At 37.5% G+C, this 25,879-nt stretch overlaps 1 protein-coding gene across 2 annotated transcripts; it reads left to right on the top strand.

Moving 5' to 3' along the window:
- Window positions 1-1,280: 1,280 nt before the first annotated feature.
- LOC121371186 (G-box-binding factor 2-like) lies at window positions 1,281-25,879 on the top strand. Of its 2 annotated transcripts, none has more exons than XM_041496893.1 (2): window positions 1,281-1,595; window positions 14,561-25,879. In XM_041496893.1, the coding sequence occupies exon 2, from the start codon at window positions 14,643-14,645 to the stop codon at window positions 15,798-15,800; it is 1,158 nt and encodes a 385-aa protein (XP_041352827.1). In that variant the 5' UTR covers window positions 1,281-1,595; window positions 14,561-14,642; the 3' UTR covers window positions 15,801-25,879. The 2 variants fall into 2 exon arrangements, with proteins under 2 accessions (XP_041352827.1, XP_041352828.1); XM_041496894.1 differs by lacking the exon at window positions 1,281-1,595 and adding an exon at window positions 13,511-13,714.

Below are 25,879 nucleotides of genomic sequence, written 5' to 3'. Positions count from 1 at the left end.
TTTAGAGGTTCTTTAACTTATTTTTTCCATGAATTTTAAAATATATATATACAATTTAATTAAATTGGACTTCATTAACTGCATATTTCCTTTCTAATGTACATAATGATGATAATAATAATAATAATATACATATATATATATTATATATATATATATATATATATATATATATATATATATATATATATATATATATATATATATATATATATATATATATATATATATACATATATATATATATATATATATATATATATATATATATATATATATATATATATATATATATATATACATATATATATATATATATATATATACATATATATATATATATATATATATATATATATATATATATATATATATATATATATATATATATATATATATCGCCAATTCTGGACCGATTACCATCCTAATCCGGGTGTTTACAAGAAAAAAGTTGAGATTTATAGCTTCTTGTGCAACCCACACACGCACACCTATATATTATTAATTTCACTGTACTATTTAGCATTAGGACAGGCCTGAGCCAGTTCTGTACTTTGTGTAAGGGGTCAGCTGGCGGTGGCGGGGGATTTACATACCAGGTTCCATTGAGCACCAGTAACAAGAACGGTGTGTGTTCTCAAGGTGTAGTATATTTATGTTTCTCGTCCCGCTCGCACTTACATAGCCGCACACTAGTACAGGAATACTCCTCCACTCTGACCCACGCTGAACTCTGGATGCCCTTTCACTCAACCGATGACCGAAAACCTTTCGGTATTTTTAATCGTAAGCACGCGGCGTCTAGCGTGAAAGAGAGAAAGAAAGAAGAAGAGAAAATAGATTTGCAGCCGATATGTGGGGTTTTTGTTATCGCTAACGCTCGCATTTTTTATAGTAAAGATAGAGATTGGTAATCTGTGAAGAGTTTTGTAGCTTTCTAGTGGGTTGTTTGCAACCCTATCCCTCTTATGGTGGGTAGTGAGGACTCAATAGTCATAACCCGTATATATTAAAAGGCTAGTTACAGCACAACACTGCAACCACGTTACGCCGTCAAAACACACAGCGCGCATAGTGTTCGGCTCCGCATACGGTAAATGCGTGGGGGGATTAACCGAATTCTTCTTTGCCACCTAGTCATTCACGAAACGATTAATTAAAGCCGGCGTAAACCATTGCGCAACGTTACAGCATATTGGGCACTTTGCGGACATCTCCATGTAACAGGGTCAGTTCAATTGGACATGGAAACGAGGCTGTCACCTTTTGGCCTTGTAAGCAACTGCCGTGTCCTTACGCAACCTTGAGCTGTGTGCCCGGCCAGCCAATCAGAGGTTACCACTGGACTGTGATGTCAGTAAGCTTTTCAACTGGACATGCCTTGCACCGAAGAAGACCAGAGATGATTGGTTAGCTAATTTTGGATTACGTGATTCGGAAAGCATTTGCATACATGGCACTTACTGGCGTCATTTCGGGTCACAGAGCCAGCCATTATGGACCTGTGATAGCGGATTACACCAGTTTGTATGGCCGCTACTTCGAGGCCAGCGGAACGCAACACAGGCCACTTGCCAACAGTAACAGCATACCAGGTAATGAAGTTTATTCTATTTCAATGAATATTTTCATCGCTGTTGTTAACGAAAAGAAACCGGCTATCGATTGCGTGTGCTGGGATGTTTACCGTTAGTAATACTACGAGTGGGCGGTAACGACGCAGTTCGGCGGTGGTGGGGCAATGTATTATGATTGTTTACAATCGAGTCGGTATACACGTGTAGTACTAGCTGTATAGTACATTTTCCTGCACGCGCTGTGCGTGTTGTGTGTTGTTACACTAAACAGTACGTGTTGCATGGTTGTAGTAAACAACGATGAGTGGCATGCCCATCGCGGTGTGAAAGATCGGCATTGATTGCCGAGTTTTCATCGACCACGGCCTGGGCCGGACTGTCCGCTTACTCAACCCGTTGTTAAAAAAAAGGATAGGCGCTGTAATGTGTTTACTCACTAGGTGCGTCTCTAACGAGGCCTGGCTTTGTGTATTGCGTTTTATTACGCAGGGCTAACGCCGTAACGAGTTTTACGCTGTGTGTTGTACTTCCTACTGATATAATACGAACTGTGATGTAACGTTAACGTGCGTGTAATACGGAACAGGCGTAAGTTCAGCGCAAGTGTAACACAGAAATGTAACGTAATTCGGTCAAGAGAGGCCATGTTTTACGTAGTAATATGTTTCGTCGAGTGTTTGAAGGTAGGAAATTAACGAATTTCAATTATTTCTTTTGGAGGAGTCTACGTTTATGATGTTTTGTGATTCATATAATTTTTTAAAAATGTTATTAAAATCTGGATTGCTAAACATTTTTTCTCTTATTCTATTTTCACAAGTATTCGAAAGCTGTAATCGTTTACTTTTGAGGAATCTACGTTTTTAATGTTTTGTGATTTATACTGCTTTAAAAAAAAAAGGTTAAATCTAAACATTGTTTTCTCGCTACATCATAACATCAGATATCAGTTTATCAGTTTTTGAGTCCTATTTTACTCACAGTACTGCCAGACCAGCTTAAAGAAAATATTTTTGTATTATAATTGTAATAAATGATGCCCAACCTCAGTAAATATTATAAACATTAAAATATTGCAATTGTGTGAACTTAAACATTGTAGTGACTGCAGTGTTACGTAGAGGAAATAACTGAGATCAACCATGTGGTGACTAAACTTCCTCTTTCAGTTTCAGTTACTTCATTGGATTTTAAAATTGTATAATATTAGTCATTTCGTTCCTCGTGAAGTGTGCATTTGTGGGAAACTATTTTACAACTAAACGCCGGTTTGCTGGATTCAGTGTTTAGTTTATAAACAAGATATGAAAATAATGAATACATTTCCCGACTTGTTCCAAGCAGTGGCGTAGCTGGGGGGGGGGGGCATGCCCCCCCCCCCCCCATCCCGGGAAATGTTTACCTTTTCGCTTATTAATAACATTAACAAGGTTCCTGTGTCATATCTCACTACTGGATATCATTGTTTGTTTGGATGTCAGGATCAAAGGATAGTGGTTTTTTTCCTATGGGGATGGGCAATGCTGGTAATACTAATGACTAACAATACACAGCAAAACACTAATGAGGTAAATTTAGTCTATCACTTTACTATCTTTTTGTTTTAAACAAGAAAATGTTTTTGAGGGAACCACTGTTCCCCATCTCCTCCTTCTCCCACCGTTCACACCCCCATTTCCATACCATTACTAACCACGGTATTGTATACCCTTAGGCTTGTGACACACGTATAATAATAAACAGCCATTTCTACACCCTTATCTAACCTGCGTTGTCCATACAGCGATTTACTCTATTTTTAGATATATTTTAAAGTGGACGTAATTATTATGGTTGAGTGGCGCGTTTACTTGACAAAACAAATAATGAATAACAGTTTAGTAAACAAAGATCACAGTTGACGCATTTAGATGACCTATTATTAAATCTGTTAGTATCTATTCACAGAATGAAGTTACCCCGTGTCTGTGTGTGTGCAAGTTGATATGTGTATTAATACATTTGTCTAAACCGTTTCTTCAGAACACACGTGGCTATAGAAATATGACCTTATGAACATAATACCAATAGGAGAAGACATAGCAGCTTCTGTGATGGTACACACAAGTATTTGTATTCAGTTTCTTGTTTTTGCTGATACTACTGGTATTGTGGGTGTTACACTCAAGCGGAAGGACCACATAAACCACACCGAAACCAGTCCGTACACGTTTTGTCACCGCTTTATTGAGTATTATTTAGACTCTTGATACCAGTCTCGACTTTACACGCAGCTGTTGTGTGTTGTAACCTATCCGACCTCGTCGGAATACAACGGTTGTTATAGGACATGGTTCTTACTAAACGCAATCAACGTTCACGCCCGATTCCAGTTGGTGAAAGCGTCCATAAATATCGATTTTGTTTACGGCTGCAACAACTGGTAGCTGAACTGTTGAACCTTCAAATTTTCTAATTTACTGTGCGGCCAAACGATGTTTTCAAATTAATCGGAAGACTAGAAATAGAAAAGATTCCTTGATGTTTTTTTTTTAGTAGTTGTAGCCCATGTTGTGGTGGCTGCGGGTTTCCTATGTCCTTCTCTAGATGAAGTGTCAAAATAGCCATATACTTGACACCAAATAGCCATAGTTTAAAATGTACAGAAGGGTTGTTAAACAAATATTGCATTCCTTTCCTAAAGATTGGACTAAAAGACAAGTAATGCAGTCGACCAGAGATGCATTCAGGGGATCAAGGGGTCCGTTCCCCTCCCCAATATATTCAAGTATCTCGTTTTAAGGCTTTAAAATAATGTCATCGGGTTGCCCTTTTCTTGTAGTTCCTCCTAAAATAGTTTCCTGGATCCGCTCCTGACTATAACTGTTTTAGCAGAGCGGTAACTTGCACCCCATCATGGGGGAAAACTTCACATTAGGAAGAGTAAAACGATTGCTCATCTGTAAACATACTCTGTTACATGTTTAATACAGCCCTCATGGGCAAATGTAGATGCTTTCTTGTTAGCAGAGTTTCTGCTAGAAAGAAATCTGTGGGTATGGCTATATGAAATTGAATGCTGCCGCAGCCAACAGGGTATTGGGGGCCTCCCCCAGAAAGAAAATGGGTTAGGGTTAAGAAAATCATAAAGTTATGACAAGTCATCAATATTGTCAAAAGGTCAACTGAAGAAAAGAAAATCCGCAAAACAATTTGGGTATGGCGCCATACCCATTTTACACTCTGGCAGAAACCCTGATTAGCAAGTGTTTTAACCATATTCTCAGGAGTATAGAACACTAGTATCACCGGAGTGTATTTTATATCAATGGAACTTTATTAATAACAATGCCAGACAGACAGTTTTGTTGTTGACTTGTTAATGATCAATTTATTGGCTAAATAATGTGGAATGGAACCAAGATGTCACGTACAGATATAGATTTGAATCACTTTGGTCGTTCCTCGAACGTAATGCGCGCAGGAAATTTGGGAAAAACTCCCAATTTTCCTTACCGTTAAGCATCATATTGAAAAATGTCTTAGGGGAAATATTCACCTTCATTAATGTAATAAGGTCTGTAGCGGTTACACAATTGTTGTCTAGAGTATTAATGTATATATATGGCCTATAGCGTTTACGGAATTGTATTTAGTGCTAAAAATTACGAGACTGGGGAATTGCACACAAGGCAGCCGGTGATGTTGGTTGATGGGGAAAACACACGGTGTAACACCATACTTTCGCTTTTCGCATTAGTAACATATAGGATAGGGATGGGGAGGCGAGACTGCCGCTTTAAATAATGAGATTGTTATATTTTACAGGTGACAATATTTAAAAATCGGGGGTAACCGGAAGTCTAGTTAAGCGATTGTTCGTTTACGGGAATTTTATTTGTGTAAGTTACGTAGCCCTAACACATAATATGTGCAACGGTGTAATACACTGACATTCAAACTCTTACATGCATCAAACTGATTTGCAATGGTAGTCTTTTTCTTCTGGATTATATCATTGATGTACTGCTCATCAAGCATCCAAAGTTAAATATTTCTCGTTCCAGCCAGTGCACCACGACTGGTATGTTAAATGCCGTGGTATGTACTACCCTGTCTGTCTTGCTGCTAATCGAACAGAGTAGCCCGTCAAGTGGCGACAGCGGGTTTCCTTTCAATATCTGTGTGGTCCTTAACCATAATGTCTGAAGCCATATGACGGTAAATAAATTATGTTGAGTGCGTCGTTAAATAAAATATTTCCTCCCTTCCTTCCAAAATTAATATATGAGTCTAGAACATTCTTGGAACACAGAATTTTTTAATATCCGAATAAATAACTGTGCTCTTTAAGTTTGAGACTTTTAATTCTAGAACATAACGGTTCACCACGTAACCGACTGTCTTTTCGCGTGGATTTAAACTTGCGTAACCGCCTCGCCGCGGTTTGCGTGAAATACTCGCAGTGTGGCCTGTTTTACAAATCTGATGGGCAAAGACCGACGACTCCTAACAATGAATCCAATTTCCTGTAACCCGACTAGCTACTTCAGCATAAATAATATATTTTTGAAAAGGGAAGGAGTATTTGAAGAAATTGGGTTGAAAAAAAAAGTAAGTCGGGTTTATTTTCATGAGTGTGTCAAGTTACAATCATCTGTTTACGGCTTGCCCGAGGGAAGGTGTTGTTCAAAGTAAACTAACTGTCTGTGTGACACCGATCACTTTCAGCTTTCACCACATTAAACAATTACGCTTTAAACGACACGTTCTACTTGTTAGAGCATGGTATGGACATTTCACTTGGTGACCCATCTGCATGTATACAATTAGGTTAACAATAATACACGCAATGTTATCTACATGTTGGAGGATGGTAATGGTATGGACATTTCACTTGGTGACCCATCTGCATGTATACAATTAGGTTAACAATAATACACGCAATGTTATCTACATGTTGGAGGATGGTAATGGTATGGACATTTCACTTGGTGACCCATCTGCATGTATACAATTAGGTTAACAATAATACACGCAATGTTATCTACTTGTTGGGGGATGGTAATGGTATTGACATTTCACTTGGTGACCCATCTGCATGTATACAATTAGGTTAACAATAATACACGCAATGTTATCTACTTGTTGGGGGATGGTAATGGTATGGACATTTCACTTGGTGACCCATCTGCATGTATACAATTAGGTTAACAATAATACACGCAATGTTATCTACTTGTTGGAGGATGGAAATAATATGGACATTTCACTTGGTGACCCACCTGCATGTATACAGTTAGGTTAACAATAATACACGCAATGTTATCAACATGTTGGAGGATGGTAATGGTATGGACATTTCACTTGGTGACCCACCTGCATGTATACAATTAGGTTAACAATAATACACGCAATGTTATCTACTTGTTGGGGGATGGTAATGGTATTGACATTTCACTTGGTGACCCATCTGCATGTATACAATTAGGTTAACAATAATACACGCAATGTTATCTACTTGTTGGGGGATGGTAATGGTATGGACATTTCACTTGGTGACCCATCTGCATGTATACAATTAGGTTAACAATAATACACGCAATGTTATCTACTTGTTGGAGGATGGAAATAATATGGACATTTCACTTGGTGACCCACCTGCATGTATACAGTTAGGTTAACAATAATACACGCAATGTTATCAACATGTTGGAGGATGGTAATGGTATGGACATTTCACTTGGTGACCCACCTGCATGTATACAATTAGGTTAACAATAATACACGCAATGTTATCTACTTGTTGGGGGATGGTAATGGTATGGACATTTCACTAGGTGACCCATCTGCATGTATACAATTAGGTTAACAATAATACACGCAATGTTATCTACATGTTGGAGGATGTAATGGTATGGACATTTACCTTTGTGACCCATCTGCATGCATACAATAAGGTTAACAGTAGTACACGCAATGTTATTTACTTGTTAGAACATGGTATGGACATTTCACTTGGTGACCCATCTGCATGCATACAGTTAGGTTAACAGTAGTACACGCAATGTTTGTTGGTTATCATTGTTTCACTAATACAGTTTCGTACCCGGTACAGATGGGGAGAAAGAAAGATTAGTTTCTGACGCTGACACCCTCCCCCCAATCCATTTAGAATAATATTCCGACTATAACCTTTCACATTTAAATTAAGATTTGCGTCTCTAGTCACTGGTAAACCAAAACCAGACCCTATCACTCCCTCTCCTCATCACCTCCTTGAGACTGGTTCAAAGAGAGTAATTTTATATCTCCTTAACGTGTAAATTCATTAGGTATCGATATGGTAATATCTTAAATGGCTTCTCATAATCTAAGTGAGTGAAGCAGTTCATCACTGCCCTCAACGTGTTATCACAGCAAGGTCTGCAATGGTCTGCAATACTTATTTTGGTATATGTCAATCACGAGTCATTATAAAACATTTCCTTCCTTCCTTGATATTTATTTTCTGTGTACTCCCACCCGTGCCATTGCCATGGATATTATTCAGCTAAGATGCTATGCATATTATTCTATTGTACATTAATTTAATGTCCTCGGATTGACAGCATATGTTAGTGTTTTCCCTAGCTTGTTTTAGCATGGTGCGGCACCATGCCTCAGTAGTCTAGTGCCATCTTGCCTTAATCAGCACCATGCTGCCCTGAGATTAAAGAAGCCTTTTTCAGTAATTAATTCTAAAATTGCCTTTATAAAACACCAAAAAAGGTATTATTAATTAATAAAATATGCCTTTTATATCTTTTGCCATTCATTTCTTAAAGCAAACACATAAATTACATTAATGTTTATTTCATTAATTTTTGTCTATTTTTAATGAAATACAAGTGCCCCGAAAATGATGAAAATGCCCCAAAAGTGTTTGGCCTACCATGCCTTGCCAAATATTTAGTGAAATTACTATATGTATTTACATCAGTGATTCCCTTGGTTCCACGGTAACATTTTGCCCGTTGGTTAGCCTGCAATTATCTACGTGTATAGGAAGAAACACAACACCACCAGATTTAAACTTGTTGTCAAGTCTTACGTATATGACGTGTCGGGTTCCTATCTGTTTTGTGGAGATTATTAATCTATTTGGTGAATAAATAAACACTACGGTCGGAAAATGGGTCGTGAATGGCCTTATGATATAACGTATACTATTTCTATTATCTCGTGCTTGTTCTCTTATTAGTCGTCTCGTGATACAATAAACGACCGACAGTTGGATAAATACTTCATTAATAACACAGCCTTTGTGGCTATAAAGACGTACATTTAATAAAAAGGTTAGGTGTGGCGGTTCGCAGTGTTGACGTGATACCAGTCGTTTTCGGGTCTGTTTATGTAACGACATGGGAGAAATGGTATTTCAGCCAATAGAGACGCGTCTAACATTGGCTGCACGGGTGACCGATATTTAAAACTAATAGTTTAAAACCCGGATAGATTTAATAGCAGTACGTGTCACGGGAGGTCGTATCTGGTGTCTTTGTGTTACATGACCGGTGTTCCTGTTACGTGATAGGCTGGCATGCGGATAAGATCAAAACTTTTGTTGCGAATGTACAATGTTAGTTAAATAAAAAAAAGCAATTGTCATATTTATATATATATATATAAGTTTGAACACGAAAAATAAGTTTGTGCCAAAATTATTAAACTCATAAATAATAAGATAAACATTTTGGTGGTTGATGTACTGATAATTCTTTAAACCGACAAATTCAGCACAAGACTGATTTAATCCTGCTCATGTAGTTATGTATGTATGTATGTATGTATGTATATCTATATATATCTATCCAGCTATCTATCTATCTTAATATATATATATATATATATATATATATATATATATATATATATATATATATATATATATATTATGTGCTCAAGGGTCATTAGGTCTAATGCGATTAAGTTATTATTATGTATATCTGTGTTGCAACAATTCTGAATGACGTACTTGACAAACAAGTTTCACGTACTTAGTATCTTTGTAAACCGCATTATCACATGGACTGTCTCGTAAACAGTTATCTGTTATAAATACATTATTGACTTAGCGTAACCCATTACGTGTTTAGTATATCATACTGACTTTCCTTACCAATTACCCGTTACGTTGTGGGCCCGGATCCTGCAACTGGCGAAGTAAGAAGTTGAATCATGGATAGGTATGACTGAATATTCAGTGGATAGAGACATGGCAAGGACTACCATGACACTGTTAGATAATTGATACAAACACTGCACTGTTTGGCCCTAACCCAAATACCTGTTATCAAACCAACACCATTTAATCTGATCTCAGGGCGTCGGCAGAACTGCACACTCACTCTTTGTTGACAGAGAAACACATTATACATTATAATATCGTAAAACGATACAATACTGACATTAGTTAATAATCCTAAGCCAAGTTGTTCAAAACGTAGTTAAATTAACCCTGTGTTAATCTACTTGTTTTCCTATAAATTATATTTTGAACAGATTAAAAAAAAACCACTTTAAATTTGATTACTAGAATGTACAGGTATCTTTAGTTGTTTTAAATCATGTTTCAACATTGTTTTCAATTTTGAATTTTTTTGTTAATGACTGGTTAAGCTAATTAATATTCAAACAACTGGCCACAGTCTTTAACTTGGCGAATTTTGTGGTAATCAAGATATAAAATCCGACATAATACGTGTGTGAGTATTTTTAAAGCTTGAACTTTTTATGATCATCACTTGCCACATTTCTAAGCATCTTACGGACTAAATCCTGATTAAGATGTTTATAAATACAACATAGACCGTTCTGAGAGACGGTAAAAAAAGAAAAGTTTGTTTTATTTAACGACGCCGCTAGAGCACATTGATTTTTTATCTTATCATCGGCTATTGGACTTCAAACATATGGTCATTCTGACACTGTTTTTAGAGGAAACCCGCTGTCGCCACATAGGCTACTCTTTTTACGACAGGCAGCAAGGGATCTTTTATTTGCGCTTCCCACAGGCAGGATAGCACAAACCATGGCCTTTGTTGAACCAGTTATGGATCACTGGTCGGTGCAAGTGGTTTACACCTACCCATTGAGCCTTGCGGAGCACTCACTCAGGGTTTGGAGTCGGTATCTCGATTAAAAATCCCATGCATCGACTGGGATCCGAACCCAGTACCTACCAGCCTGTAGACCGATGGCCTGCCACGACGCCACCGAGGCCGGTCTGAGAGACGGGGGACAGAGAGGGTTGGGTTATAGCAAACAAAAACATAGTTTGAATACTGACAAGACCAAAACGTTTTAATTCGTTTTCGGTGTTTATTATGTTTATTCAAGACTACAGTGCGACTCGCAGCCTGGAGCAATAAGCAATAAGGACTTATTTCAATTCAAGGAGAGTAATTTCTAGTTACAATATTTTTAAAATATACTACAAAATGATTAAATATCAATGCTCAATATGGTATATCTTAAATTGCTCTCCATAAACTAATTTAGGGTGCAATTAATCACTCCCCTAAACATATATTTACGATGAGGTCTGCTGATGGTCATTATATTGTGATATGACGTACACCCTAAGTAGTCGAGAACTTGTACTACACAATGATTATATGAATGCTCCATATGGTGTATCTTAACTATGACGTACGCCTAAAGCAGTCAATGAACTTGTACTACAAAAGGATTAAATATCAATTCTCAATATGGTATGTCTTAAATAGCTTCTCATACTCCAGCAATTAATCACTCCCCTCATTTGTGTTTTGTTTTACGATGAGATCTGCTGATGGTCATTACATAGTCATATGACGTACACCCAAAACAGTCAATGAACTTGATAAACACATACATTTTACTCTGCCTTGTGCATATACATGTGTGTGTGTGTGTGTATATATATATATATATATATATATATATATATATATATATATATATATATATATATATATTCCGATTACGATAACTGTGTGCGTTCAGAAGTACACAGGGCTAGTTAAGGACGTTTCGCTGTTGTTTGGGCGAGTCATCGCTATGCTTGTCAGGTACTTGAAGACCCTCGTTATCTGAGCAGTCGAAGGTGACATATTGAAGCTAATACTCGAGACAACAATGCGACTCACACGCTGACGGGATAAGTGTTGTCAGCTGAAGGTTATTATGTTGTCATATGACGTGCACCCAGGGCTAATAGATAACGGTATGATACAACACGTCTGTACGATTAATTCTTCAATCAGGTTCAGATACGACGTCTAGTGGCCGATAGGTTTCTTTGTGGTAGGGTATCTTAAACATTCCTTTATTCATTCATATTTTCTTTCTTTCATTCATTGATCCATTCCATTTATTCATTCATTCATTCATTCATTCATTCAATCAATCAATCAATCGGTCATTCAATCATTCATTAATTTTTATTCACTAGTTCTGTTTGTACTATTGTGTAAACAAAGATATGGTGTAGTTTGTATTGCCAATATTATAGAATATATATTGAACCGAAGAATATCTCTTAAACTTAGTTTTATGTACATGTAGAATTTTACATTTCTTAATGAGCTGTGAGACAAAATATTTGGAAGCAAGCTGGTTAATTTCATCACTTGAACTACTCAACATCTTTTAAACAGGTAGGATCGAACCCTCTTAGAGGGCCCATTATTTGATTGTGTTTTTACCCTGTGACAGCCAGTGTTTATGACTGGTATATCAAAGAACGTGGTATGTGCTGCCTTGTCTGTAAAAAGTGCATATAAAAGATCCATTACTCCTAACAGAAAGACGTAGTGGGTTATCTCCAACACAGTGTACCTGAATTACCCATGTTTGGCATTCGGTAGCCGAGGATGAATTAATCAGTTTGATCTAGTGGTGTCGTTAAACAAAACAATCTAAGTTCAGACTTTAATTTCGTGAACGACATGTGACAGTGCAAACTGTCTCAAAGTATACACGTGGGCTACATGTTTTAAATAGTAAACTGCTTGTATGCCTTGTGGCACAATGCTCATGATGTGTTTCTATTCATTTAGTATCCCCCATCCTTCAGTGTATTTCTGCGTCAGAAACTAGGTAAGTTCATGGCCTAAAATCATATTCACCTGGTATTTGCTATACAAAAGCTAGTACATTGCAGTAGTCTATTTTAATTATTTACAATAGAACTCGACCTTTTTTCTCTTGTCAATGACTGTGTTGAGTCATTTCTTCTTTTCATATTCGCTTGGATGCTTTTCATATTGATTTTTAAACTGTTTTTGCTTACCAACTGTAGCGAAACCACGTGTCATTTTCATTAATATTTCATGATTCTATCCACAAACTGAATGGACGATTAGCATGACGAACGTAACCTTGGCGGGTGGTAAACAACATCATTATATACACCTGTGATGCGAATCGGTGCGGTAACTCTCAAACTGAGGCGTGTCATCGATTACCCCCACCCCCCTTCCATACACACACACATACACACACCACTACCACCACACATACACATACACACACACACACACACACGCAACCACCACCACCACCACAACACAAAAACAATTACCCTAAAAGAAACACCGTTGCTCCAAAATAGAGAACAAAATTGCGCAACCTTTAGCCCTCCCCTTATTGATATGTTGTACAATCCTAACCATAAAACATATATCAATAAGGTGGTAGAGGTGACTCAAGCTAGTCAAGGATGAATGATAAACGGATTACAACATTTAAAAAATGAATGGAACATCACAGGTAATCGATTTAATTTGTTTTACGAATTCAAGCGTAAAATTCATTAGATGTACGAGGCAGAGGTTAGAAACCGTGTGTCGCTCGTGGGTTTAAAACTGTGTATCAAAACGACCCACGTTCACGTTACGCATCAAGACACACCTGAAGTTCTGTTGGTGGTTGGTTACAATAGTCTGATTGTCGTACTCACTGGCGCATCAAGACACACCTGTAAAATACACGGGGTAACATACACGACATGAAGGTCTGTCGGTGGTTGGTTACAATAATCAGAATGTCGTACTCGCTAGCGGTTCGAAAACCGTGACTGTACACGATATACTGTTTGCATAATACACAACAGTGTTACTTGATTACAAAAGGTAGAACGAAGTTTTAATTGCATTTCCCATGGAAGCATAACACACCATACAGAACCACGGAGTTAATTAGATGAATTATCGTTTTGATTGTGTTTTTGGTTTTTTTATCTTATGTGTATGAAATAAACTTGCGTGCTGATATTGAACCCTTTGGACCTAAAGAGGAGAGGACATTAGACTGCTAATAATAAACCATCTGTCTCCGTAATTACAGACTGTGTATTTTTCATTAGCAGCAAGGAATATTTTACATGCTTGTCTTCACAGACAGAATAGAACACACCACGTCCTATTGATGCCGGTATGCCAATCGCTCAGTCCTGGTTGGGACAGGCCAACAATCCAATGGGTCTTCTGAGCGGCAATATTGGAGTCGATTCCGATCTGGATTATTTACCCTTGTGCGCCTAAGTGTCTCAAATACAGAATGGACCTTATTTAAGTGAGCATCTCTGTGTAAGATGCATCAGATTTGTGGTTTTTCAAGCCTCTCAAAATTTCCAGAATGATAGTTTCGTTCGCGTCTTGCTCATGTAAAACTAATTTTGTGTTACCAATGTTTTGTCTACGCAAACTTTAGGGCACAAGAAGGAAACGGGTTACTTAAATGTATTTTTTGCGAAGTCTCAGAGGATGTATTGTTCACTAAAGGATCTATTCGGGAGTGGCTGCCCAATAAACGATAGAGATTCAACAACTGTGTTCAAAATATCCATTCGACTCTGTATTGTGCAGAGATACAGTCTTAATCACGGTCAACAGTTTTATCGTTCAGATTTCATATTGTATTATGAGTGTTTTAATGTCTTTCAGAATGAGCTAACATTGTTATGTTTTCTTTTTCAGTCTTTTTAAGGTGCCGTACAGCTGGAGCCGCACTGCTGAGGAATTGGATGGCCATTCGCCGGTAGCCGAGATAAATCGTGAGATGGAGGAGAATGGAAGAATAAAAGAAGAAATACACCAGGAGACACCTCAAGAAAAAACAAGTTCTGCCTTGACCAACGGTCACACGGTCATCTGTAATGGGGTGGCGGGGCACGACGAGAAACTCGACGGGAAGATACATTCCCCAGAAGCACAAGATATTCCGTTGGACTTTTCCTTCAAACGAAAAAGTATTGAATCACTGTCTGAAAGTTTTACTGACGATTCGAGACCCTCTTCAAACAGTCCCCATCAAAGTCATGACAGTTCCAACGAGCACTTCTCAAACAATAACAAAATCAACGAATCCTCTCTTTTGGACAAAGATGACTCGATCATGGAACCCAAAACTCCTGTCTCGCGCATCCCAAACTCTGCCCTGGCAGCCATGGGTGTATTCCCCGACATGAATTCGGGGATGGTTTCCAATGGAAATATGCTCACTGGGTTCCCTGCAATGGCAGCTTTTATCGAACATCAGAGACGCGCACAAGCGAGTAAAAACACCCGTCCGTTTAAGGCTTACCCCAAAAGTACATTGACGATGCCCATGGGATATTACGGTATGCCGGGCTACGTGCCCGTGTCCCAGTCAGAGTCTATGATGCACGGGTTAAATGTGAATTCGGAGGAGATCATGAACATGTACAAACATCAAATCCAGGCTCTCAAGGAGCACGAGAAGCGACTGTCGGGCGGCGCCAAGCAGCAGAGCGTGGCCAGCGTCAATTCCAATGTCTCCAGTCCCGTGAGAAACAGCAGCAACGGCAGCAGCAGCAGCGGTAGTTACAGCGAAACTCAGTTAAACAACAGTACCTCGTACCACAACCCGAACTCGCCCTCGTCGCGGATCACCTCTCTTCCGTACACGAGCGGCACGACCACCCTGGTGTCCAGCACGAGCACGCTGCTCAACTCCAGCGGCAGCAGGAAGCGACCAAAGATTCTGCCGGACGAGCAGAAGGACGAGGCGTACTGGGAGAGACGCAGGAAGAACAACGAGGCGGCTAAGCGGTCGCGGGACGCCCGGAGAGCGAAAGAGGACGAGATCGCCATCCGGGCGGCGCTGCTGGAGCAAGAGAACCTCAAGCTACGGGTGGAGGTGGCGGCGCTCAAGAGTGAAACGGCACGTCTCAGGTGTATGTTGTACAATAGCTAGGACCTCGTGTTTACTGTGACGCTGGGCAACAGGGAGGGGAATCGGACTCACGTGTACGTGTATCAACCACATCCATGTCCACATCCAAAATTTGATATCCATTCTACTTCATTTTAGTTTGTTTTTTTAATGTGTGAGGCTGGATATTTGTGTTTCTCTTTTATTTTGTACGTTTATGCAAAATACCTTCTGGGAAATGGTGATATTCGGACTACCCTGCACGCTGCTTGGTGGTCTAGCTCAGGTGATAAGGATTCGTTTCGTCTTGTTGTCCCATGTTTCGGTTAAAAGCGTAGCATAGCATCCTGACGTCTATATTTCTTCTCAGTGTATGCTTTTAACGCTTTTAAATCTGATCTAAAACATTTCTGTTGAAGGTAAATAGTTTAAAATATCTACGTTTTATTCCTAGTATTATTACAATTTATGAAAATATAATTTAATATCCCAGCACCAATAGAAGAAAACGATGTATTTTGTATTGACAGTTTGATTAGGTGGGGTATGGTATGCCTTTTAAAAGTTGTCCCGAGTCCTGTGATAACAAGATTGAACGAATCTGTTTTAATATTTTTAATGTGTCATCAAGTGGCCTCTGCACTTTTTATGTTATGTTTGTAAATGCATAATTGTGTAAATGTACACGACAGTTGCGTTCTCAGGGAATTATTACTTTCTGTTCCAAGCAACACGCTGTATCTCTCGAAATAATGTTACTCAGTTTTTATGAGGGTCGGACATGGGGAGCCTCACAATTACAATAAGTCCAGTGCTGTGCCAAATGAATTAAAAGTGGATTTTCCCACTGGCTAAGAGTAACTGGTACAGGACTGGACTTTCAGTACTATTTCGTTAACGCCCAGAGTAGTCTAGCATTTGCATGTCCAGTCATGCTTTCCTGGATAGTAACTCTAACATCTGTCCAGCTGAATGTGCACTGTTCATTGAGCCAAGACTCTTCATTTGATTGCCATTGGTTCACAAATGCAATTCGTGTTGGTTGCCAATATAACCACAACATGAATGGACTAGACATAAAAGGAAGTCAAAAATAAAACCACGTACAGTCGAAACTGCTGATTTTCTGCAGTTTTAACTCTTAGAGATATTGGTTGTAAAGACTTGTAGGACCCCCCCCCCCCCCCCCCCCCCTTATAATTGTACTGCCATCAGGACTGGGATCAAGGTTCCATAGCCGCTTAAATCCATGTACTTTAACCTTTAACCTAAGCATAGGCTAATAGAAAAATGTCGGATCATATTTTGAGGATACTGCAATTTAAAATGTAATTTATGTTGTGTTGCTTGGAACAGGTTTTTGTGAAATACGATGTGCAGTGAGATTGTGTAATGTTTAGTAATACAAATAGGTTAGTATGGTGTGGTACGGTTATTTAAATTCTGGAGATGGAAGACTATATAATTTGTTGAAGATATTCTCCTTAGAATTACAATTATCTTACGTCATTAAAAATACCGTTTGACTTCAGTTACACTGGAAATAACAGTTTATATAAATGGCATTTTAAGGACATTAAAAAAATATCGTATTTAAACTAATATTTTTACCAGGTATTGATAATGAATTGGACATGGGGGAAATATAATTTTGATTAACTCAGATTGTCGAATTCACAATCTGTTTAAAGTCATAAAAACATTCAAGGATTTTATTGCTCATTAGTTTGCTATCTACAATTACAGTTCATCAATTTGTTTATTGCGAATATTCTTAGGAGAATATCTTTCAACCCGAATGTTTAACGCAGTGCCTCTAAATGTCGCCACAGATCTTCACACCTACTAACGCCAGCCCATGCAATGGGTAGGTATATGGTTGTGTACACAGCAATGGTATGTGGCATCAATGACAACATTTAAAGGCACGCAGTCGTTATTTGTTTCCTGATCATGTCATTGTTGTATGTATGTTAGTAAATGTCCATTTTCTGCGGTGCGAAAAGCCAATACGGGTGTCAGTCACGTGACATTTATGTGACCACGACTGTAAATATGCTCAAATCACTACGATCTCGCGGGTGCGACATGCGTGCCCCGAACTTCTCGCTCTTTCTGTTATTTTTTTTTATATCTCACCCTCACTCTCTCTCTCTCTCCCACTCTCTATCCCACTCAGTGTGTGTCACTTCTGTCGATCAGTTTATACTTCATAATGGAAGTTAGGCATTTCGTCTCATTGCATCTGATAAAGACTCAGGGATAACAGTACATACAGGTTCTTATCAGAGAATAATCGCATGCGTGTGGTCTGAATGAGTTCTCAGTACTCTGGCAAACACTTCATGTAAAGCTTCATAAAATACGGATCTTTTTTTATTTCCTTTTAGGTCATCCTTTTTTTTAGGACCGACTTCAGAGTATTGTAAAGTGTAAAGCCTTTAAATACCTTGTTTTTGAAAGGATTCATTTCGCTTCCGTTTTTGACTTTCGGCTTATAGTTATACAACTGGGATTTTCCTGTTTGTTAAAAAACTGTTCCTGATTAATCCGTACCATTAAGAGGAGTACTATAGGCAATTAAATGATACTCTTGTTATTTAAATTGATGTTTTGCGTATTTTCAAAATACTTTAAACAAGTATTGGTTAAAGGCATACCAACCTTTTGTTACAGGACACACACCTATAAACTACGTCTACCTTTAAACTACGTCTGCCTTTTAACTACGTCTGCTAGGTATTAAAGAAACTGATTTCATTTCTATTCTTTGCAGACGTCCTAATACTTTCCTAGGGTACATGAAGTGCTTATCATTTTTCCTCTTCATAACTTCATTTCTGTGGTCCTTGCGTCCATTGAATTGCCGCTGTTGATGAATCATCATGTTTGTATTGCGGCCCCATTCACTGATGCGTGGTGTGTGGTGTGTGTGTGTGTGTGTGTGTAATACGTGGATGTTTCTTTTCTCAGCTATTATTTATTCAAACGCCTCCGAGCATAACCGCGGTGTTGAACATTTTACGCAATTTACCCTCGCTGTTAACTATAGCAAGCTATAGCATCGTGCTTGATCGTTTTATATTTGTACAATTTAAAAAAAAAAGCCTCATATTTTGCTAGAAACACAAATAATTCAGTGTTATGTTTCTAATCGTGTTTCGGGTAACACAAATGAAATGGTGTCGTAACACACCCATTACAAAAAAAGAGAATATGATTTGACCTTGAGAACATGGGTCACGTGTTAGTAGCTGCTTAAATTACTGCACGCAGAACAGGGGTAAGTTCAGTCAACCGTTTGTTGCTAACGTTTGATAGACTTTTTTCCTACAATATACATTAAGCCGAATGAGCATTTCGGGAATCAATCAACATAGTTTGCAAACGTTAGCTTAAAATGGCTGACGGAACGTAGGCCAGTTTTAAGTACTTTATGAACTCGTGTCTGTAACGGTCGCATTCGGAAACTCTCGATGTATTCCGTATTTCGTATAAAACTCTAGTGTCAACTGATTTTTTTTTTTAAATCCACAAATCTAACGAAAAAGTACAGTAAAAAAAAAAAATCAAGACATTTTTTTTTTGTAAATGTATAAAGAGCATGATTTTTTTTTTTTTTCAATTGCATCCTAGATGAAATATGACTTTCGACAACTAACGTTTATTGGTTGAATGTATGTTCATTTGCATACGGAATATATTATGATTGCGAAAACACTCGAGAGTTTAACGAATGCACTTAGTCGGTTAGTCATGTTTTGTGTAGAAGTTAACTGCATTAATTGTGTATATATTTATGAACTGTTGAGTTGCAAATGATGTGCTAGTTATTACTGTTTATTTTTAAACAAAAAACCAGTTGTGTGTAGTCCTTTTGTTTTATTACATTGGTGCATAGTATTTACATTTCAGTGCTACCGAATATTTAGTGCTAGCCGTCAAAAGTTCAAGCGTAATGCCCATTGTGTCTGGCAATAGGATGGTATAAATTCACCTCCCTGGCTTGTCAACTTGTAAAATGTTTGGATACGAATAATAATATGTTAAGCCGAGCTATATTAATTCTACATTTGGGTCCATGCTACAGACTTAAACAAGATTCATTTTCTATAATGAATCCGTAAAGCTGCAGTGTCACTATTACATTACCGGTATTTATAGCGTCCCAATAAAACGACTGCTATAGCAGAATTAATTGAAAATACAAGATACAAACATAACTTCAGTATTGATAAACTCGACTGCAGCATTAAAAAAACAAATTCAATTTCGTAGATTAATTTTTAGAAACGTTTTTTAACAGTGATATTGACGTTTAGTGGATATTGCTTTGAAGTACTGGAAACAGATACTTGCTCGATGTACACTCATTTAGACGTGTTTATAACACTAAGTGGATAACCACTTGTTACCTTGCAGTTACTAACTGCTCTGTCTACACTTGGATACCTCGATATTAAAATCACCTACTAATTAAAATCACATTTTGTGACTCCTTTGAGTGGCCTTCATAGACAGGGTCCTTAATATATAATACATATATGCAAAATGGACGGGTTAGTTTTTGTCCCCATGGTCTATACACTGTGGGTGGGGGAGGCTTACAACACCTCCTACCATAATGGAATGGTCTGTTTTATTTGTACGAATCCTATTCTCGTTTCTTCTTTTCGCGTTATTGTTGCTCTCAAAGAATACTTGGTGTTGCCTGACGGTCACCACGTCTGTCGTGTGGTTGGCGTATGGCTGGGTATTACGGGATCGGAGTGAGACAGATATTTTTTTTTATTACTACATTTTTCACACCTGCTGACCTGTATATTATTTATAGCAAAATGTTTTTGTGTCTGCTACTATCTCAGGGAGTTTGTACGACATTGATGGTTATCATTGCTTTGTCCTATTTTTTGTGTTCTTGTTAAAACGTGTTTTAAATGTTACGTTTTGTGTAGTAGATGGCGTGGGATTTGTGTGTTCATACGCTTATTTACCGACCGATCAACCGTTAATTAAAGCCGACTTGTGTACAAGCGAACGTTAACATGGACGTACGTTTCGTCACTGCTAAAGAAATTCGTTAATATATAGTTGAGTGATATTTGAGTTCTATACAGTATGTTTTTAACAACATAACTGCTTACTTCATTTTCGTTATTTAATTTGATGATATTTTATTGGTTTTCTGAGAAATGTCTTTTAAATATTAACCGCCACAAAACCAGATATCGATGATACTTTATACATAAATCTATGTACATTGTATTGTGAAATGACTAATGATTTACAGTTAGATTAAGAAATGTTTACCATAGTTTTGTACATATGTAATATCAGATGATTATGTACTTTGTATTGTTTGTTATATAACGATTAATGGAAAAAAGCAAATGCCTTAATACCAAGACTACGGGTTCCCTCATAAGAATTGATAATACCTCGTTAATATATTTATATATCTAGTTTATCTCTGTGTCGTTCACCAAAGATAACTGGAAACATTCCGTAATGCGGATCATACCATTTTACCACAAACTACGCTCACTGACTGGTAGAAAATAGGTCTGTACGAGACACTTCAGGTCCACGTGCTTATAAAAATAGAGTTTGGATTCATTGTTAGAAAAAGAGAACAGAACATAATAGAACTTTACTTACATTCGTGGTTAGTGAAATGCCAGTTTTTGCCAATTAAAAAAGGTCCAATTTAGTTATTCTGGGGGGAGGGGAAGAGATTGTTGCTTGTTCACGACATATATATCAAAGTCGTTGGATGAACTGTTCATTAGCTTGTTGTTAATCGGTGGTAATGACCTATGCAGAGACGGCTGGTTTCCTCTCGCATGAAATCGCTTAAACTTTAGTTGAAAATAGAACGAAGCTATTCGTAACTAGATCCAAGTGTAGATATAAACTGTAAGCAACCTGTATAGATTTCGAGTTTAGAAGTTCAAGATGAAATATGAATGCAGACTTTGACATTTATAAGCACGGGCCTTGAACTGGTTTTCACTCACTGAATACGGTTACAATAGCAAACCCAGAAATCATATTTTATTATTCTACACTTCATTAAATATATGTCATCGTGTTTGTGAACTTATCAACATACGTAAATTAATATTCATAAATGATTACAAACGAAGAAAAGGTGCGATATATTTCATAAGGTTATTTTTGTAAATTATACTACACCTTTACAAAAAGCTATAAATAATTATGTCTGTATATTTTATGGGTGCGTTGAACATAGCTTAGCCTATTATTGCAAGTTATTTGAAGTTACTTATTTTATCATTGTTGAATATCAACATTATTCATCCTCGCATCACATTCGTCATCCCTAAAAAATGTATAATATAAAATATAATACGCAAGTTTTCATTACTTCTGACCGTTTCTCCCTTTTGATGTGTACTGCCGACGACCTCTTTGTATTCGAAACCGCATTTCGTAAAGGTACTTTTGCACTCTGATCCAGTCGACTACCATACACACATCAAGCTAAATATTGCGTAAAAAAATGAATTACATAAATACATCCGTGATGGACGTCGCCATGTTTGTCACTAACACAGAAGTTGCTATGTATGATTGTGTGTGGAAAAGCCCAATATAAAGCCACACACTCCATGTAAACTTTCCCGTGCATGTCATGGCTTACATCTAGTGTAAAATGTCCGTGTTCAGTATAACAAACCGTCAAATATTTTGTTAATTCGTATACGTAACCGCAAGCAACTTTTAATATAGCTATTTCGTGTATAATACCGCGACCAACAAGCCCGAAGTACCACGTTTTCGTTTAGTTAGTGGCGGATAACCTGAACTGTCGACTGGGAAATAAATAACCCAAAAGGTTGTGTATTCGTGTACCACCGTATTGTGGCAAACAACTCTGAATATATCACGCAATTCTATATCACATCATTCTGTTCCAAGCTGCTAACAAGCTAAGATGTCGTGTATTCATGGACAATACGGTGATAAACATAATAACCAGCCAGGCAATGACGTACCATTTCCATTGTGTAAACCACAGGGATGTTCCCATGTCAGTACACAACTCGGAGGAATTGATTTCCGTTTGTGATGAAATTTGCGTTATTGAATATCGTTCAAAAAACAAATGTACACACGTAAGAAAAACAAATGTCATTCAAGGCCATTCTGTTTATTTCCCGCGAGTGTAAAGCGGTCGTTTAGCGGCGAAGAAGAAGAAAAATACCTGTTTACCTGTTTACCTGTTCATACCTGTTTGCCTAAGACATGCCCCTTCCCAGAGATGCCGTGTATTAACATTTTCCACATTGCACATGTGATTATCGCCGAGAAGTAGTTTACGTTTTGTTTGTGAATGTCCTGGTAGTTTTCAACGTCAATGGTTACGATGTGCGCTGTGCTATCTGCTGTATCCCGGCCAGCGTGTAGCATATTGACGCAGAGACGTTCACATTAAAGGGGTTACATATCTTCTTCAAGGACGGCTTTTCCAAACAGTTACGTTTCAGTGTAGTGTATAAAAACCGTGTCTGCGTCAATCGTCCGCGGTCCGTCTTTTAGAACGTGTCTGCACGAAGGGCGTGTTTTAGGTCCTACAACAGGTTTTATTATTATTATTATCACGTCAGTAACTGACCTTGACCGTCACGTAGGAGAAGAATAATATCAGATGTTTCTTGTATCAGTTAATTTCAAAAATAAAATTTTTCTCTAGAAAAAAAGTGGCGATCTTGGATGTTTATGATGTGAAAACGCATTAAATATTTGGATATTTAAATATTTATAGTTTTCAATATTTCTTTTTATCTCCGTCTACATTTCAAATATTTATATACGCTGAATTACAACTGTACACTGTATTTTTATTCTAATTTCGATTATCAGCTATTGTGTTTCACTAAATCATTCAGTTAACCGCAATATCGTTTTTCATTAGCTTGTTATTTCACAGTACTTGTAGCTACGCAAATAAGAGGCTTTTTAATCTATGTTCAACATGCGCATGCGCGGTGACTGCAGGTATTGACTGACATTTACACCTGTTCACAAACTTCATTGATATTTCTGTTTATTAAAGATTATATTGGTTTTTTTATATTATGATTTACTTGAGTAATACGCTTATGTATCTATCGACCATACGAAAACATGTATTTATTCATTTGTCTTGTATATACATGTACATATAGATTTGAAAACGAGCGCATGCACTTGCCCTAAGGGGCTGTTCCAGAAATCTGACTTGTCATGGTATGGTATGGGTGGGAGACAATGGTATGGGTGGAATGGAAACTCTATTTACGTGCCCCTATCCAAAAAGGTTCAGGCACGCCTACCACGGATCCAGCGTCTGACTTCGCTAGTGGGTGGTTCCGTGGCAGGATATGGTATGGGTGGGAGACAAAAAGGTTGCCTGATGCCTTTATTCCTGCTGAGTCTGCTGAATACCTTCGATATGCATGGTAGAGTTTTCATAGAAATGTATGTATGCTGGAGACTGGCAGGATTTCTATTGATATCTATACTTTGGGGGGTGAGGTGTAGTGGGTAATCTACGTGTATATTTCATTACTTTGTTTTACATACAGGGTGCTATTTCAAATATATTTTGTAGGTGTTTGATAATGATGACGACGAACAGGGTGGTGGGTTTTAAAACGTAAACCCCCTCATCCAGTGACCATTTTCATTTGTGGAACAGCCCAAAGCGTCAGAATAATTATGTTAGTTAATGGATGTTATTTATAACTTTTAATTGTCTGTCTCACTCCGATTTTAATACGTACGTATAGGGAATATATTTTTGTATGTTTTATAATCAATACAAGGGCTATGGGTGGGCAGTAAACTGAACAATAACTGTTCACCTGCGATTGCGAGTTCTGTAAAACATCATTAATAAAAAGATAACAATTGAAAAATAATTTCGTCGATATTCGCTAATACTTTGCTAAATTCATTTCATATTTTTGCCTACGAATTTAAATACCTCTTTGCAAAAACTCTGAATAAGCGCCTTTAACGATCTTTTAATTTTATTTTAGTGTCTGAGTGAGAGTGTATTACACATTGATAGAATACTAGATTTATTTTGTGTTTGGTGTGTGCTTGTTCGTTAATATATATAAATATATATATATATAATTCTATTTTCGCAAAAACGGGTCAATTATTTTCTTTTGCCATTTTCAAATGTCCCATGTGACAAAACGTCTGAATTTCGTTGTCCATGTTAGCTTCGGAGGTGCTCTTAGCAATGTACGACAGTTGGTTCTGAAACTTCAAAACTGAATAAGAACCAAACGCATCTAAATGTGGTTGAAGGTATTCTCGCTTTTGTTTCCATTGTTTGTTTTGTTTTTTCTGTATTGAAAGTTGTGAAATGGTTAGTTAGGTTTTGTAAATAATGGTGCGAAAGTGATTTGCGCGTCTGCTCTTTCAAACCATGCATACGTCATTTCCTGTCCATTGGAGGATATGCTAGAACGAATGGAGAACTCTCAAATGGTTGTACATGTAACATGATTTTATATTAATCACATACACTGTTCCTGAAACCCAACATTCACGATTTCATTATCCCTTTTTTTTAAATATGCAAATTAGCAAGAGAGAAGTGTGACAAAAGCCATGTCCGTTATAATAATATTGATGTGTGGTTATGGTCTTTGTATTGTTTCTCTTCGTTTTTTGTACGTAAAAACATTTCTTTTTATGAAGAAAATGTGATACATAACTTCTTGTGATGTCTACTGTGTGTAATAAAACTTGTTCCACAGTGAATAAACTACCGTGTTGCATTTAAGTGCCAGAGATAGAATATTTTATATACACGTTTATTCACTGTGGTAACAGTTGCCTATACCTCTGTGAATTTCTAAATACCTCGTCCATTGCAATAATACTGGTTTTACTTTACACTAAGCTCTGCTATCTGTTCCACATACAATCACGTGCTTTCGCTGAAATAATCGTGTATGTTGGGTTTCCCATGATTCATTTTGTATCAATCGTTTTGAACTACCTCATTCACTGTTGTCACTCACTTTAAGAAATATTGTTATTTATGGAGAATGTTTTGCCCTTAGCGAATTTTATTAAACATGTATTACCTCGAA

This window comes from Gigantopelta aegis, chromosome 4, assembly GCF_016097555.1.
Source record: "Gigantopelta aegis isolate Gae_Host chromosome 4, Gae_host_genome, whole genome shotgun sequence".
Taxonomy (NCBI): domain Eukaryota; kingdom Metazoa; phylum Mollusca; class Gastropoda; order Neomphalida; family Peltospiridae; genus Gigantopelta; species Gigantopelta aegis.
The sequence above is the reverse complement of the archived record's forward strand: the minus strand, read 5'-3'. Positions and strand labels throughout refer to the sequence as shown.

Coding starts and splice junctions, on each gene's coding strand:
- LOC121371186 (XM_041496893.1), top strand. CDS start 14,643: ATGGAGGAGAATGGAAGAATAAAAGAAGAAATACACCAGGAGACACCT.